Source organism: Artemia sp. Qi Xiang Cuo, chromosome 7 (genome assembly GCF_049724085.1).
Source record: "Artemia sp. Qi Xiang Cuo chromosome 7, ASM4972408v1, whole genome shotgun sequence".
NCBI classification, from domain to species: Eukaryota; Metazoa; Arthropoda; class Branchiopoda; order Anostraca; family Artemiidae; genus Artemia; species Artemia sp. Qi Xiang Cuo.
In genome coordinates, this window is record NC_142800.1 from 78911509 (window position 1) to 78927091 (window position 15583).

At 31.9% G+C, this 15583-nt stretch overlaps 1 protein-coding gene across 3 annotated transcripts in view; it reads left to right on the forward strand.

Annotated features, from left to right (window-relative positions):
• egh (beta-1,4-mannosyltransferase egh) overlaps positions 1-15583 on the forward strand; it is a 58312-nt gene that overhangs the window by 21178 nt on the left and 21551 nt on the right. For all 3 annotated transcript variants that reach the window (XM_089092603.1, XM_089092604.1, XM_089092602.1), the window contains one exon: positions 14615-14797. In XM_089092603.1, coding sequence (XP_088948729.1) covers positions 14615-14797 — 183 coding nt within the window. The remainder of the gene's footprint in view (positions 1-14614; positions 14798-15583) is intronic.

Below are 15583 nucleotides of genomic sequence, written 5' to 3' on the forward strand. Positions count from 1 at the left end.
TATATATATATATATATATATATATATATATATTTAAAAGTATACTGGGAAGAATATTGACGGGGGGTGAATCCCGCCCCATTAATGCCACTGTAAGAGAGATGCAAAATCAACTAGTCACTTACCTAGAATCACCACTTTAAAGCGATTAAATAAAAAAAAAAAGATTTTCTTAACTGAAAGTAAGGAACGACGTTAAAACTTAAAACGAACAGAAATCATTCCGTATGTGAAAGAGGCTGTCCCCTCCTCAACGCCTCGCTCTTTACGCTAAAGTTTTTTTGTTGTTTAAAAAAAATAGAGTTTTGAGAAATTAAAACTTTAGCGTAAAGAGCGAGGGGTTGAGGAGGGGACAGCCCATTTCATATACGGAATAATTTCTGTTCGTTTTAAGTTTTGACTTCGTTCCTTACCTTCAGTTTAAAAAACTTGTTTTTTCATTTAATTTTTGAACGTTTCTGAATTAATGCAGGTTTTTATTTTGGCTCTCCGTACATGAATAATTAAGACAAAATTTGCGTATTAATTTCACTTTTATTTGGTTTAATGGCTTTCTCAAAACTTGTTTAATTTTATTTACGAACGTTTTTATTAGTAATAAATATACGTAACTTACGAATTAACTTACGTAACGAACTTCTATATTCATAGATTTTTAATTCGTATATTAGGGGGCTTGCCTCCTATACCTTGGTCATTAAGCTAAATTTTGAATTGTTCTCTAATTATTTAAGAATTGCCTCTGACTCGCAAAGGGCTCGATTGAGAATATGTATTTGAGGTGAAAGTACAAAAAAAATTATATCATAAATAGTAGTGTACTGACTAAGAGATGGGCTCAATCACATACTTAATAATTTCTGGTCGTTTTAAGTTTTGATATTACTTCTTACTTTTTGTTGAAAAACTTGTTGTTTTTTATGTTTAATTTCTGATCTTTTTCTTTAATAATGATGGGAAATCTGGCGCCCCCTTTATAGCAATGTCCCTTCCCCCATGAAAACTTTCTTCATGGAAATATCCTCCCATATAACCCCCGACCCCACCCCCACCTACCAGAAAAAATACCCCCTGAAAACGTCTGTATACTTCCCAATAACCAATACTATATGTTAACATTTGGTAAAGTTCATAACTTTCAGCCCTCCCCCCGGGGACTTCGGGGGATTAAGTCATCCTAAAAGACATAGTTCATATTTTCGACCATGCTGAACAAAATGGCTACCTCAAAATTTTGATCGGGTGACTTAGGGAAAAAAATGAGCGTGGGAGGGGGCCTAGTTGCCCTCCTTTTTTTTGGTCACTTAGAAAGGGCACTAGAACTTTTAATTTTCGTTCCAATGAGCCCTCCCACGATATTCTAGGACCACTGGGTCGATACGATCACCCCTGGGAAAAAAAAAAAAAAAAAAAAAAAAACGCAACCGTGATCTTTCTTCTGGCAAAAAATGCAAAATTCCACATTTTTGTAGATAGGAGCGTGAAACCTCTACATTAGGGTTCTCTTATACGCTGAATATGATGGTGTGATTTTCATTAAGGTTCTATAACATTTAGGGGTTCTTTCCCCCTTTTTTCTAAAATCAGCCAAATTTTCTCAGGCGCGTAACTTTTGATAGGTAAGATTAAACTTTATAAAACTTATATATTTGAAATCAGCATTAAAATCTGATTCTTTTGATGTATCTATTGGTATCAAAATTCCGTTTTCTACAGTTTTCGTTTTTTAGAGTTTCAGTTACCATTGAGCCGGGTCGCTCCTTACTTACAGTTCGTTACCACGAACTGTTTGATATATGCTAGAATGTGTAAAAAACTGCTTCCTGTCACACTTTTTATTATATTTTTCAGCCTTGTTTTTCGTTTTCTTCTTCCTGACTGCCACATGAAAAATTACGTGTAATGAAAAGCTTGTATTATTCATGGGATTCCAAACCCCACCATCTCTCAATATTGACGTTCCCACAAGCCGCTTTTTCAGCTGCTTTTAGGCCAAGCTTAGCAGCTTTAAGGTTGTCCACTGTGCACAACGTTTTGTGTCCCTACTTTATTTATTGTTATTTGTTATTTTTTTATGAGATAGATAGTTTCTCTATTTGTGCCTACAATCGCTTCAAATCGTTGAACAATTTTGATAATCAGGTGCTTTTCAAGTCTGCCATATATTATTTTTTTAAACGTAAGAATTTGAATCTAAAATTTATCATGACGTGGGCAGTCATGATTGTACTGTTTTTGACTTAGCCTTTCCAGATAGAGTAAAAGTTTCTTGATTTTTACGCTCAGTGTCACTGAAGTGTTAATAGAGAGATAGCAACCCCTTTTTTGTCCTTAATCATTTCTATTCTTTGGCACTCTAACACGGGTTTAGCAGGAATAAAAGACTACTGGAATCGCTGATAGTGCAATGCTACCCAGTAAAATGGGAAATATTCGAAACAAGCTTAATTTTGATGTTTTTAAAATTCTGACTTCGATGAATGGTGTAGTTTAATGGGGTTCAACCTTAAATTACCTGAGATAGGCATGGTCTTATCTCTAAACACTTTTCCTTGATTGTAAAATAGCTAGGGTTGGGCTAGTATGAAGAGCAGGAGCTAGAGAAAACGAGCACCTATTTTGTCGTTTTCGCAAAAAGGGTTTTTTAAGTAAAAAAAAGTGACGCAAGAAAAGTGTGGCTAAAATTTTTATTGAAGTTTTAATAAAATTCGTAATGTAGTGTTGGTTGTTTTTCTTCTTTTTCAGAGACAAGCCTCAGTCTCCTCACTTGTCAGTTTTCCATATTCTATGGCTGGACCTATTGCATAAGTTGAGCCCCTTGTAAATTTTTTGTATTTTTTCTTTGCTTTTGCTGAAGAAAAAAATTTATTTTTGGTGTTTGCTTATTTAGATAAGAAATGCGCTTCTTATTTGTACTTTCATTAGAAAATGTTGTAAGAGTGTCTTTTGTATTAGGTTTCTTAAGAAACGGATGACACATTCCAAACAGTGTGTACACGTGATTCGTGAATAGTGTTCATGATAAAGTCAGTTTCTATGGAAGCATTTTACTAAACTGAACTTCAAAGAATGTCCTTAATTTTAAATAAAAGAATAAATAAATATAATATTGTGAAATATTAAGAATAATATTGTGATGTTTTCATAGTTAGGGATCATCAGTTTTCCCATCTGTATGCTCTTAAGGTGAAAAATTATAAGCCATGCTATTTTGGGGATTTTTTTGGGGGGGGGGGGTGTTAGAACGCTCTTTGAGTAAGTTACAAAAAATGTGTATCATCAAAATATCTCAAAACTTCTGGTATTACAGTGGCTTGATGCTCTGCTTGGCAGGAATGGGCCCAGAGTTTGTTTCTAGGTTTAGCGACAGGTTTGCTACCTATCTCTATAAAAAGACCCAACAACTGAAATCTCGACTTGTGCCATCAATGGCTCTGAAGGTGTCTTAAACATCTCGCTAGGCCAAACAAAAACAATGCCATGGGTCATATTCGTAGTATCTCCCCTGGGAAACATCAGTGTAAGGAACTGTGTAAGGTGTGTGTCTCGTCTCTGTGTGTGTGTCGTCTCTGCGTGAGTCGTCTCTATGTGTGTGTCATCTCTGTGTGACACACACAAACACAGAGACAACACACACATAGTTCTGTCTTTGGAGCAAACATAAACGATGACTTAAATAGACGAACTCAAATTTAAGCGCTTAAAAATGTCACTAGATAAATTGTTCAAAAATCATTAGACTAGAGAAAAAGTCACTAATCATGCGTGCTTTACGTGAGGTTGTTACTGATTTTTTTTTTTTTTTTTTTTTTTTTTTTTTTTTTTTTTTTTTTTTTAGGGTTTATTATGGAAATTTAAATATTCCTCTTTTTAGGATGATTTTAATTCATTGTTGTTGTTTTTTTTTAACCTAAAACTTGTGTGTATACTAGAGATTCAAAAACAGATATATTTAACGACATAGTAGACGGAATGATTTTTTCAGTTATTTTACCCTATTCCAGAGATAACGGAAAGGTATAGTTTATCATAACAATGGTTAACCATAACCAACTTGAAGGGGCGTCCCAAGTGGGGGCGTTCCACCCTAACGTTTTTGGCATTTGGTAAAATCTTCGACAAAGGTGAAAATTTCCGCAGAAATTTTGCAAAATCGGCCGAAATTTAGCAAAATTCTTGATTTCTGCAAAAAATTCGGCACAAATCAGGTAGCGATTCGGTAAAATTTACGAAGATCGCCCCCCCCCTCTCCCCCAATAAAATGAGCCTCAGGACACCCCTGCCAACTTGACTAAAAGGTAGATTTTACCGAATACGGACTAACAGGTTTATATTAAAAACATGTATTGCTAATAGTGCTATTTCCGGCCAAACCATGTTTTCTCATGGAAATGATAGTAACTTATCGTGTTCATGAACATGATTGACTAGTTTCTGTTTATACTAGTGGATATGTTCTCTCCCTTTTATAATCCAATTATTTAGTTTTATTAGATTATTTTTTTTTTGTAGATTATTTTTTTTTTGTTTTTTTTAATTGTTATTTTTTATTATGGTTTGCTGGTCTTTTGGGGCATGGTGTGGTTTCTCTTAACGTGGGATTAATATTTGATAATTGATAGAGATAATCGTGAAATTCCATCATCAAGGTTAAAAGAATTTGAGCGGACTTATCTTTCATTTCAGTCAATTTTTCAAACTATTGTAGCTGGTGATGATGAAGATACTTCTAGTAATTTTGATATCCCAAAAAATCAATATATATTTATGAATGAGCTGGTAAGGAAAAATGTAAATACAAGTAGGATGTCGTTTTGGAATTGCCGGGGTGGGAGGACTGCGCAGGATGTGATTGAAATTTTTTTGTCGGATTCAGATACAGATATATTAGGCCTATGTGAAACTTTTTTAGATGATTTTTTAATTGAAAATATACATGTAAAAGATTACCAATTTTTTCACATCGGTCGGAAAAGACAAAAACAAGGGGGTCTAGGTGTTTTGATTAAAAATTGCATACCAGCACGTATAAGGATTGATTTTTTGTCAATGAATATTGAAATGATTTTTGAATCTTGTGTAGTTGAATGCTCTTTTCAAAATAATCGGAAGGTTTTAATTGCAGTTATTTACCGTACTCCGACATCCAGCCAGATAGAATTTAAAAATCATTTTGAAAGTATGTTGGATAAATTAGCTAGTCTTAATACTCCTTATTTAGTTATGGGTGATTTTAATTTTGATTTAATGAAACTCCTATCTGCAGATCAGAATAGAATAGATAGAAATATTTTGCAGTTTTTTGAGGGCCCACTATCTTATGGACTAAACCCCGTATGTTTTGTGCCCTCTAGAATAGCTGATACATCATTTTCACTTATTGATAATATTTTTTCACCTTATAGTGCTGTTAATACATTTATTATTCCTGATGATTCATCTGACCACTGTATAATTATGTCTGATTTTCTTATAAATTTTCCGCATAATAAAAAAAATCAAACCAAGCGTAGAGATTTTTCACATAAAAATATGTTAAGGTTAAAAGAAGGGCTTGGTGATGTTGATTGGAGTCCTGTAATTGATGAGAAGGATCCGAACCAATTATTAGATAAATTTTATTATATTATGAATGAAAAGCTTGATCTTTTTTGCCCATATAAGAGCCCGAGAGGAAAGAAACTTACCCCAAAAAAACCTTTGATAAATGAATCACTTTTTAGATCTATTAATGATAAAAATCTATCATATAAAACGAGAATAAAATATCCCTTGGGAATAAATATACGGCGTTTTAAAATTATAAGAATATGCTGGTCAGGATCCTGAGAGTAAGTGAAAGACATTATTATGAAAATTCGTTTCGAAATTCATATTACTCTAGGAAAGCTTGGAGTTTGATTAAAGATAAAATTGGAAGAAATAAAAAGTTGTTACACCCTGAAGTGTTATTTGATATTAATGGTAAAGAATTTAGAGGACCACAAGCTGTTGCTAAGAAGTTTAGTGAATATTTTGCTAGTATTGGATCATCTGTTGTTTCAGGAGAAGTTGACCTTTCTTCCCCAAGGTCGCATAAAAAATATCTACCGCCTACTGAAGATACGAGCATATTTATGGCCCCGGTTACTTTTGCAGAATTTCAAAAGGTCATTAAGAATTAAAAAAATGGTAATTCATTGGGATATGATGAAATTTCAACTAATTTGCTAAAAAATATTGCAGGTGTAGTTTTTGAACCACTGCTTCATATTTTAAATTTATGTATTTTCTCAGGTACATTTCCTAAAAGATGGAAAATTGATCGTGTAATACCATTACATAAAAAAGGAGATAAATCTGATACAAATAATTATCGTCCTATTGCAATTTTATCACCATTGTCTAAAGTATTGGAAAAGATTTTAAAAGGAAGGATTACTAATTATCTAGATAAAATAATTTTTTTTACCAAATATCAGTTTGGATTTAGGGCAGGCCATTCGACGGAACAAGCAGTTGCAGCTCTTGTATTAGAAATAAATGACTGCTTAGATAGTAATTATCATGTATATACTGTTTTTTATGATGTTAAAAAAGCATTTGACACTTTAAGCCATGAAATTCTTTTTGATAAAATGGAAAATTCCGGTATAAGAGGGAAAGGACTTGAAATAATAAGATCATACCTTTATGGACGTAAAATTGTGGTAGATGCTGATGGACATTTGTCTAGTTTAAATGATCTTGAAGATATTGGTGTCCCACAAGGATCGGTATTAGGTCCGCTTTTATTTTTGATGTATATTAATGATATTACACGATGTTTGCAGGGAAATAGTGGTCTTGCAATTTTATTTGCAGATGACACAGCTGTTTCTGTTAAAGCGAAGGATTCATCTACATTAATTCAAAATTTGTTTAACACTGTTAGTTCAGTTAATCGATGGTTTGTTTCTAATTATTTAGTACCGAATTTTAAGAAGACTGAATTTATGGTTTTTGGTCATTCAAAACGTGCTACTAAAAAATTTCATGTCAGGAGCTTCAAGTTGGTGAGCATAAAATACGTAGAGTTCAATCGTATCGTTATTTAGGAGTTTTTATTGATCCCCTTTTGTCATTTAAAACTCATATTGATCATTTAAGGGTGAAACTTTCGCAAAATACTGGGTCTATGTATCGTTTGCAACACGTTTTTCCATTTTCAATTTTTAAAATAATTTATCATTTTTTGACTGCTCCTTAATTAAGTTTTTGCACAATTATTTATTTAAATATTTTTTGAACCCAAAAACAACCCTACAGATCCTTCAAAATAAAGCAGTGAGAATACTTGGAAATTTTTTACATCGTCCATCAAAACTTAGAGATGCATCGGAAAATGAAACATTATTTCTTTTCTTGAATTTATTAGATCTGAAACATATAAGAGAACTTAATATATCAATATAGCATTTTAAAATACATGATCCTAGTAGTTATTTTTATGAAAAATCTCTGTTGATTCTGCCCCCTCCTTCGGCTCTTAGGAGTTCTGGAACATATCGAATTCCCTTTGTTAATTGTGAAAGATCTAGATTTTCAATTAGATACCAAATACCATTTATTTCAAATAAATATAGGCTGAAAGATAGAATTCAAATTGAGTCATTTCGGCAAATATCAGTTCTAAGGAAGAAAATATTAAAATTATGTATTGACCTGTGATGGTGGAATAGAAATTTTTTTATTATTATTATTATTTTTTTTTTTTTTTATATTTGTTACCCATGTTGGGATAGCCTTCCGTGCCTCACTTGTCCAGCGTTTGTTTTCTTTATGTTTGTTAAGTTTTTTGTTTTTTTCTTTTACCAGGTTTTTTTTTTCTTTCTCTCTTTTGTTATGATGAGAAAATGTTTTTTTTTTTTTTTTTTTTTTTTTTTTTTTTTTTTTTATTAATAAACAATTTTAAGAGCTTTGCTATCTGTTGGGGGTATATGTTTTTTGTTCTGTTGATTTAATCAAATAAACAGTTAAACAGTTAAACAGTTAGTTCAAGTGACCCAAACACAAACACTCTTCCTATAGGTTAGAGCTGATAAAGCTAGTCAGTGTTTATCATGAAACCGACGGATCTATTACTGGAGACTGCATTTTTGGCAATAATCCAATTATTTAATTCAATTAACTCAAATAAAAAAAAACCTGCAGGTAGGAGCTGAAAAGCTAGTCAGTTTTTATAATGAACTCAACAGATCTGTTGCTGAATACTGTTTCTTCTGCAATAAACCAATTATTTAGTTCGATTAGTTCAAATATATTTTTTTTTCTACAGGTAGGAGCTGAAAAGTTAGTCAGTTTTAACCATGAACTCAACGGATCTGCTGCTGAAGACTGTTTCTTCAGCAATAACCCAATTATTTAATTCGATTAGTTCAAACATAATTTTTTCTCTGCAGGTAGGAGCTGAAAAGATAGTCAGTTTTAATCATGAACTCAACGGATCTGTTACTGAAGACTGTTTCTTCAGCAATAACCCAATTATTTATTTCGATTAGTTCAAATATATTTTTTTTCTACAGGTAGGAGCTGAAAAATTAGTCAGTTTTTATCATGAACTCAACAGATCTGTTGCTGAATACTGTTTCATCTGCAATAAACCAATTATTTAATTAGATTAGTTCAAATATAATTTTTTTTTCTACAGGTAGGAGCTGAGAAGCTAGTCAGTTTTAACCATGAACTCAATGGATCTGTTACTGAAGACTGTTTCTTCAGCAGTAACCCAATTATTTAATTTGATTTGTTCAAAAATATTTTTTTTTCTAGAGTTAGGAGCTGAAAAGCTAGTCAGTTTTAATCATGAACTCAACGGATCTGTTGCTGAAGACTGTTTCTTCAGCAATAACCCAATTATTTAATTCGATTAGTTCAAATATATTTTTTTCTATAGGTAGGGGCTGAAAACCTAGTCAGTTTTTATCATGAACTCAACAGATCTGTTGCTGAATACTGTTTCTTCTGCAATAAACCAATTATTTAATTCGATTAGTTCAAATATGTTTTTTTTCTACAGGTAGGAGCTGAAAAGCTAGTCAGTTTTTATAATGAACTCAACAGATCTGTTGCTGAATACTGTTTCTTCTGCAATAAACCAATTATTTAGTTCGATTAGTTCAAATATATTTTTTTTTCTACAGGTAGGAGCTGAAAAGTTAGTCAGTTTTAACCATGAATTCAACGGATCTGCTGCTGAAGACTGTTTCTTCAGCAATAACCCAATTATTTAATTCGATTAGTTCAAACATAATTTTTTATCTGCAGGTAGGAGCTGAAAAGATAGTCAGTTTTAATCATGAACTCAACGGATCTGGTGCTGAAGACTGTTTCTTCAGCAATAACCCAATTATTTAATTCGATTAGTTCAAATATATTTTTTTTTCTACAGGTAGGAGCTGAAAAGCTAGTCAGTTTTTATCATGAACTCAACAGATCTGCTGCTGAATACTGTTTCATCTGCAATAAACCAATTATTTAATTAGATTAGTTCAAATATAATTTTTTTTTCTACAGGTAGGAGCTGAGAAGCTAGTCAGTTTTAACCATGAAATCAATGGATCTGTTACTTGACTTGACTTGACTTTATTTAACAAAAACATATACATAAATTTTATACAAAGGAGAAGAGAGGAATCTCGTAATGTCTCTATTATCAAACAATAGGGGGAAAAAAAATACACTTCCTGCTAACACAACATAAAAAGAAAATAAAATTTTATAATAACATAACATGATTTAAATTAAAATTAAAGAAGAAATGAGAAAAGAAAAAAAAAAAAAAAAAAAAATAAAAAAATTAAATATATACACACGGAGATAGGGATGGGATTTAATTAAAAAGTTATAAAAAAATCAAAAATACAATCAATCCCCGCTACTGTAGGCTGAAAGTACAATCTTTTTCAATTTCTTTTTATATATATATAGTGATGGTGATTCACTTACTAATTCAAATAACTTATATTTATTCGCAATATGAGGAAGTTGATATCTTGAACTTAGTCTAGATCTCTCTCTTTTAACAAACGGGAAAAGAAAATTAATCCTAAGTCTTGATAAAAGGCTATGTTTATTTTCAACCAAAAGTTTCATACTATTGAAAAAATGATCTTTATGTTGGTTTTTCAAAAACCATATGCCCAAATTAAGGTGCAAAATTTGTTGTAAATCAAGAATATCAAGAAATAGATAGTATATTTCAATTTCAGATTAAATCTTTTGTTTTCCTGGGGTGTGCTAAAAAATGGTCCAGGATTCTTAGTGATTTATATTGAAGATTTTAGAGTCCTCGTAAGTGTGAAGGGAAAGTCAACATCCAAACGCTCGGGCAATACTGGAAATACCATTCAATTAATGAAAATATAAAGTTCTCATGGTTTGGTATGGAAACAGAAACTTTAATCTACGCAAACAACCGAGATTCCTGGACATTGTTGCTTTAAGTTTACTAATATGCGCCTTAAACGACAGAGTTGAATCAATACAAATACCTAAATATCTAAATAAATCCACTCTTTTTATGGAGGAAGCTCCAATATTAATAATTTGAAATGACACACGCTTCACTGACCTCGAACGTCTCCCAAAAACCATAAATTTCGACTTCTCCAAATTAGGTATTAGTCGGTTATCATGAAACCAAGAATTTACATTCAAAGCAACAGTCTCCAAGGACAATCGTAGGTCCTCCTCGTTGCCCGCCCTCAAACTAATTGCTGTATCATCCGCAAACAATATTGGTAGCTCATCAGATGAGGGCATGCAATTTGGAAGATCATTTACATAAATCAAAAAAAATATCGGCCCCAATACAGATCCCTGCGGTACCCCTATATTTTCTAACGGGAAAATATGAGATGATTCTTCACAAACTTGGACTTTAAAACTTCTTTCAGATAAATACGATCTCATTAAATCCAGAGCTATTCCACGGATTCCTATATTTTCCAGCTTATCAAAAAGAATTGCATGATCTATTGTATCAAAAGCTTTTCTTATGTCAAAAAATATAGTTGCCTCCAAATAACTATCATCCATAGCCTCTGATAAGAAGTTATGTAAGGCAGCTACTGCTTGCTCTGTTGAACTACCGCTCAAAAAACCAAACGGATTAGGAGAAAAAAACTTGTTCTTTTCCAGAAAGGAAATATATCTACTTTTTATTATCTTTTCAAAAACTTTAGAAACAGGTGATAAAATAATAATTGGTCTATTATTGTTTGTTTTATCTTTATCACCTTTTTTAAACAAAGGTAAAATTTTAGCTACTTTAAGACAAACTGGGAAATATCCATTTTTTATACAAGAATTAAAAACATATAAAAGCGGCTGAAAAAGTCCACCAGCTAATTCTTTAAAGAGAGAAGTCGATATACCATCACATCCTGCCGAAAATCCATTTTTCAAACTAGTAACGGCTTTTTGGTATTCCGAGAACCGGATAGGGTGCATAAATATAGTTTTATCTACTTGATTTGGTTAATATTTTCTATGATTATGTGTTCCAGCATAAATTTGATCCACCAGACCATGTCCAACTTTTCTAAAATGGTCAGCAAATGCTTCCGCCATCCCTCTCTCTTCAGTCATCTTTACTCCTTCATGACTTTTAATGTGAGATGGAATATTTCTTGTTTTAACATTATTTATTTTTTCATTTATTATTTTCCATGTTTTCCGAGGTGAATCACATTTACGAAATTCATTTTGATAATATTTTGCTTCCGCTTCTCTGAGAACAAGAGTTAACCGATTTTATATTTTTTAAAATTTTCAATATTAATTTCATTTGGGTACTGCACCTTATACAATCTATTTTTTTCTTTTATACTCTTTAACAGGCTTTCAGTAACCCATGGTTTACGAGGCAAATCCTTACTCATTCTTAATACCATAGGACATACTTGGTCTAATATTTGGTTAAATTTACTATAAAATAAAACAATTGACTGATTCAGGTCTTCAACATTTAGGACATAATTCCAATCTATATCTCCTATTTTTACTTTCATCTCATCTATCTTTTTTTGGTTAATTATCCTTTTATAACTTTTATTTGGTCTCTTTTCACGTTCCACTCCTGATCCAGAGAAGTCAGAAACAACAAAACAATGATCAGATGTGTCATTGAAAATAATATGAGTATCAAGGCAGTTTTTAGATGTAAAAATGGTACAAATAAGAGTTGCATGGTTATCACAGATTCTTGATGGTAGTAAAAAAGCAGATGACAGACCATGTGAAAATGAAATATTCAAAAATTATAATCCCTTATTCGATGTCGAAACATTACAGCGCATTAAATCAATATTAAAATCCCCCATTACATAAAATGGATGGTGTTGCTGGGTGTGGGAATCTAACAATGGTTCATATTTAATTGAAAACTCTTGAACACTATCGTGGCCGATATACTACAATTACTAAACATGTATTTCTTCCATCATTCACTTTTGCTACACAACTCTTTAATAGCATCTCAACATTCCAAACCATGAATTCATTACGTAAAGAAGATGCAAAAACATCTCGTATAAAAATACCAACTCCTCCTCTCTTATTCTCTTTTCGACTACCATCAAAAAAATTATAATTTTAATAATGTTAAAATGTATCAATACCATCAAGAAATATCTCACAAGGTCAAAACACATTTGTTTATAAACTATTAAAAAAAAATCATGCCCAAACTTTGAACTACCATTTAATCCTCTACAAGTACAAAATGGCTGTTGTGTAAGATTTTTATTTTTATGGAGAATATAATGAACAAATAAAAATTTATTTTATTTCTTCAAAGACTCTTTCTTCAGCAGTAACCCAATTATTTAATTTGATTTGTTCAAAAATTTTTTTTTTCTAGAGTTAGGAGCTGAAAAGCTAGTCAGTTTTAATCATGAACTCAACGGATCTGTTGCTGAAGACTGTTTCTTCAGCAATAACCCAAATATTTAATTCGATTAGTTCAAATATATTTTTTTTTCTAGAGTTAGGAGCTGAAAAGCTAGTCAGTTCTAATCATCAACTCAACGATCTATTGCTGAAGACTGTTTCTTCATTAATAACCGAATTATTTAATTCGATTAGTTCAAGTATATTTTTTTTTTCTAGAGTTAGGAGCTGAAAAGCTAGTCAGTTCTAATCATCAACTCAACGGATCTATTGCTGAAGACTGTTTCTTCATTAATAACCCAATTATTTAATTCTATTCGTTCAAATATATTTTTTCTACATTTAGGAGCTGAAAAGCTAGTTAGTTTTAATCATGAACTCAACAGATCTGTTGCTGAATACTGTTTCATCTGCAATAAACCAATTATTTAATTAGATTAGTTCAAATATAATTTTTCTTTCTATAGGTAGGAGCTGAAAAGTTAGTCAGTTTTAACCATGAACTCAACGGATCTGCTGCTGAAGACTGTTTCTTCAGCAATAACCCAATTATTTAATTCGATTAGTTCAAACATAATTTTTTCTCTGCAGGTAGGAGCTGAAAAGTTAGTCAGTTTTAACCATGAACTCAACGGATCTGCTGCTGAAGACTGTTTCTTCAGCAATAACCCAATTATTTAATTCGATTAGTTCAAATATATTTTTTTTTTCTATAGGTAGGAGCTGAAAAGTTAGTCAGTTTTAACCATGAATTCAACGGATCTGCTGCTGAAGACTGTTTCTTCAGCAATAACCCAATTATTTAATTCGATTAGTTCAAACATAATTTTTTCTCTGCAGGTAGGAGCTGAAAAGATAGTCAGTTTTAATCATGAACTCAACGGATCTGTTGCTGAAGACTGTTTCTTCAGCAATAACCCAATTATTTAATTCGATTAGTTCAAATATATATTTTTTTTCTACAGGTAGGAGCTGAAAAGCTAGTCAGTTTTTATCATGAGCTCAACAGATTTGCTGCTGAATACTGTTTCATCTGCAATAAACCAATTATTTAATTAGATTAGTTCAAATATAATTTTTTTTTCTACAGGTAGGAGCTGAGAAGCTAGTCAGTTTTAACCATGAACTCAATGGATCTGTTACTGAAGACTGTTTCTTCAGCAGTAACCCAATTATTTAATTTGATTTGTTCAAAAATAATTTTTTTTTTCTAGAGTTAGGAGCTGAAAAGCTAGTCAGTTTTAATCATGAACTCAACGGATCTGTTACTGAAGACTGTTTCTTCAGCAATAACCCAAATATTTAATTCGATGAGTTCAAGTATATTTTTTTTTCTAGAGTTAGGAGCTGAAAAGCTAGTCAGTTCTAATCATCAACTCAACGATCTATTGCTGAAGACTGTTTCTTCATTAATAACCCAATTATTTAATTCTATTCGTTCAAATATATTTTTTCTACAGGTAGGAGCTGAAAAGCTAGTCAGTTTTAATCCAGAACCCATTGGATCTGTTGTTGAAGACTGTTTCTTCAGCAATAACCCATATATTTAATTCGATTAGTTCAAGTATATTTTTTTTTCTAGAGTTAGGAGCTGAAAAGCTAGTCAGTTCTAATCATCAACTCAACGGATCTGTTGCTGAAGACTGTTTTTTCAGCAATAACCCATTTAATTCCATTAGTTCAAATATTTTTTTTTCTACAGGTTGGAGCTGAAAAGCTTGTCAGTTTTAATCACGGACCCGATGGATCAATTGCTGAAGACTGCTTCTTTTCCATTGTTGCAGCTAGTAAAGGCTATTCGTTTGATTTTATTGAAGGTGAAATGTGGGAACAGTCACCATTCACTGTCAAAGATTTCTTGGAACAAAGAAAGCGATGGCTTCAGGTGAGGATTCAATTTTTGACTCTGGAGAATCCATATAGGATAAAAAAAAATTGAGTATTTTTTTATTTCAAGTATTATTATGTTTTCAAAATATAAAAAAACATAATAATTGAGAATTTGACAGCTCAAGAGACATTAATTCGCAGTCAAGGACTAACACTATGCTGATCTACAGCTATTAAAAATAATTAGATTCATGTTGCTAGGGCAACATGAAGCTTGCTTGGTTTTGCCGGCAAAAGTGTTGCTGGAGCAATATTTTGATTTTGTTTCTTCAGCTCCGATTCAATTCTGTAGTTGTCAATCCTTCAAAACTTTAAAATTGTATGATTCAGGAAAAAAAACAATAAAAATAATAATGCCATATTCCGTATAAACGGTCTCAAAATCCGCTGTGTTCTTTGAACGGTTTTTTTTTCTCTACCTCCTGACTCTCAACCGATGTTGTTAGTTTTAAAATGAATTATTTATGCTGCATTACTTTGCCCCAAAATATTAAATCAATCACTATTTATGTCGTTATGTCTAAAATTGTAAAGATTAAGCTCTTGTACGGACAGATATGTAATCCCTTGTCCCTGAAGATGAAAATCTTTCACGATTCTTGGTGAAGTCACTCTTAGTTATTGAGGAGAAGTATCCGATCAATAAAACGCTGAAGTGCCTGGGCTATTTAGCTTAAAAGTATAAAATGTCTTGCTGAACGTCTCCTTGGCTGTAAGTGCCTTCATGCCAAATTTTAAGTTAATTTAGGAACTTCGGTGCGGAAGATAGGTGGGGCTCAGA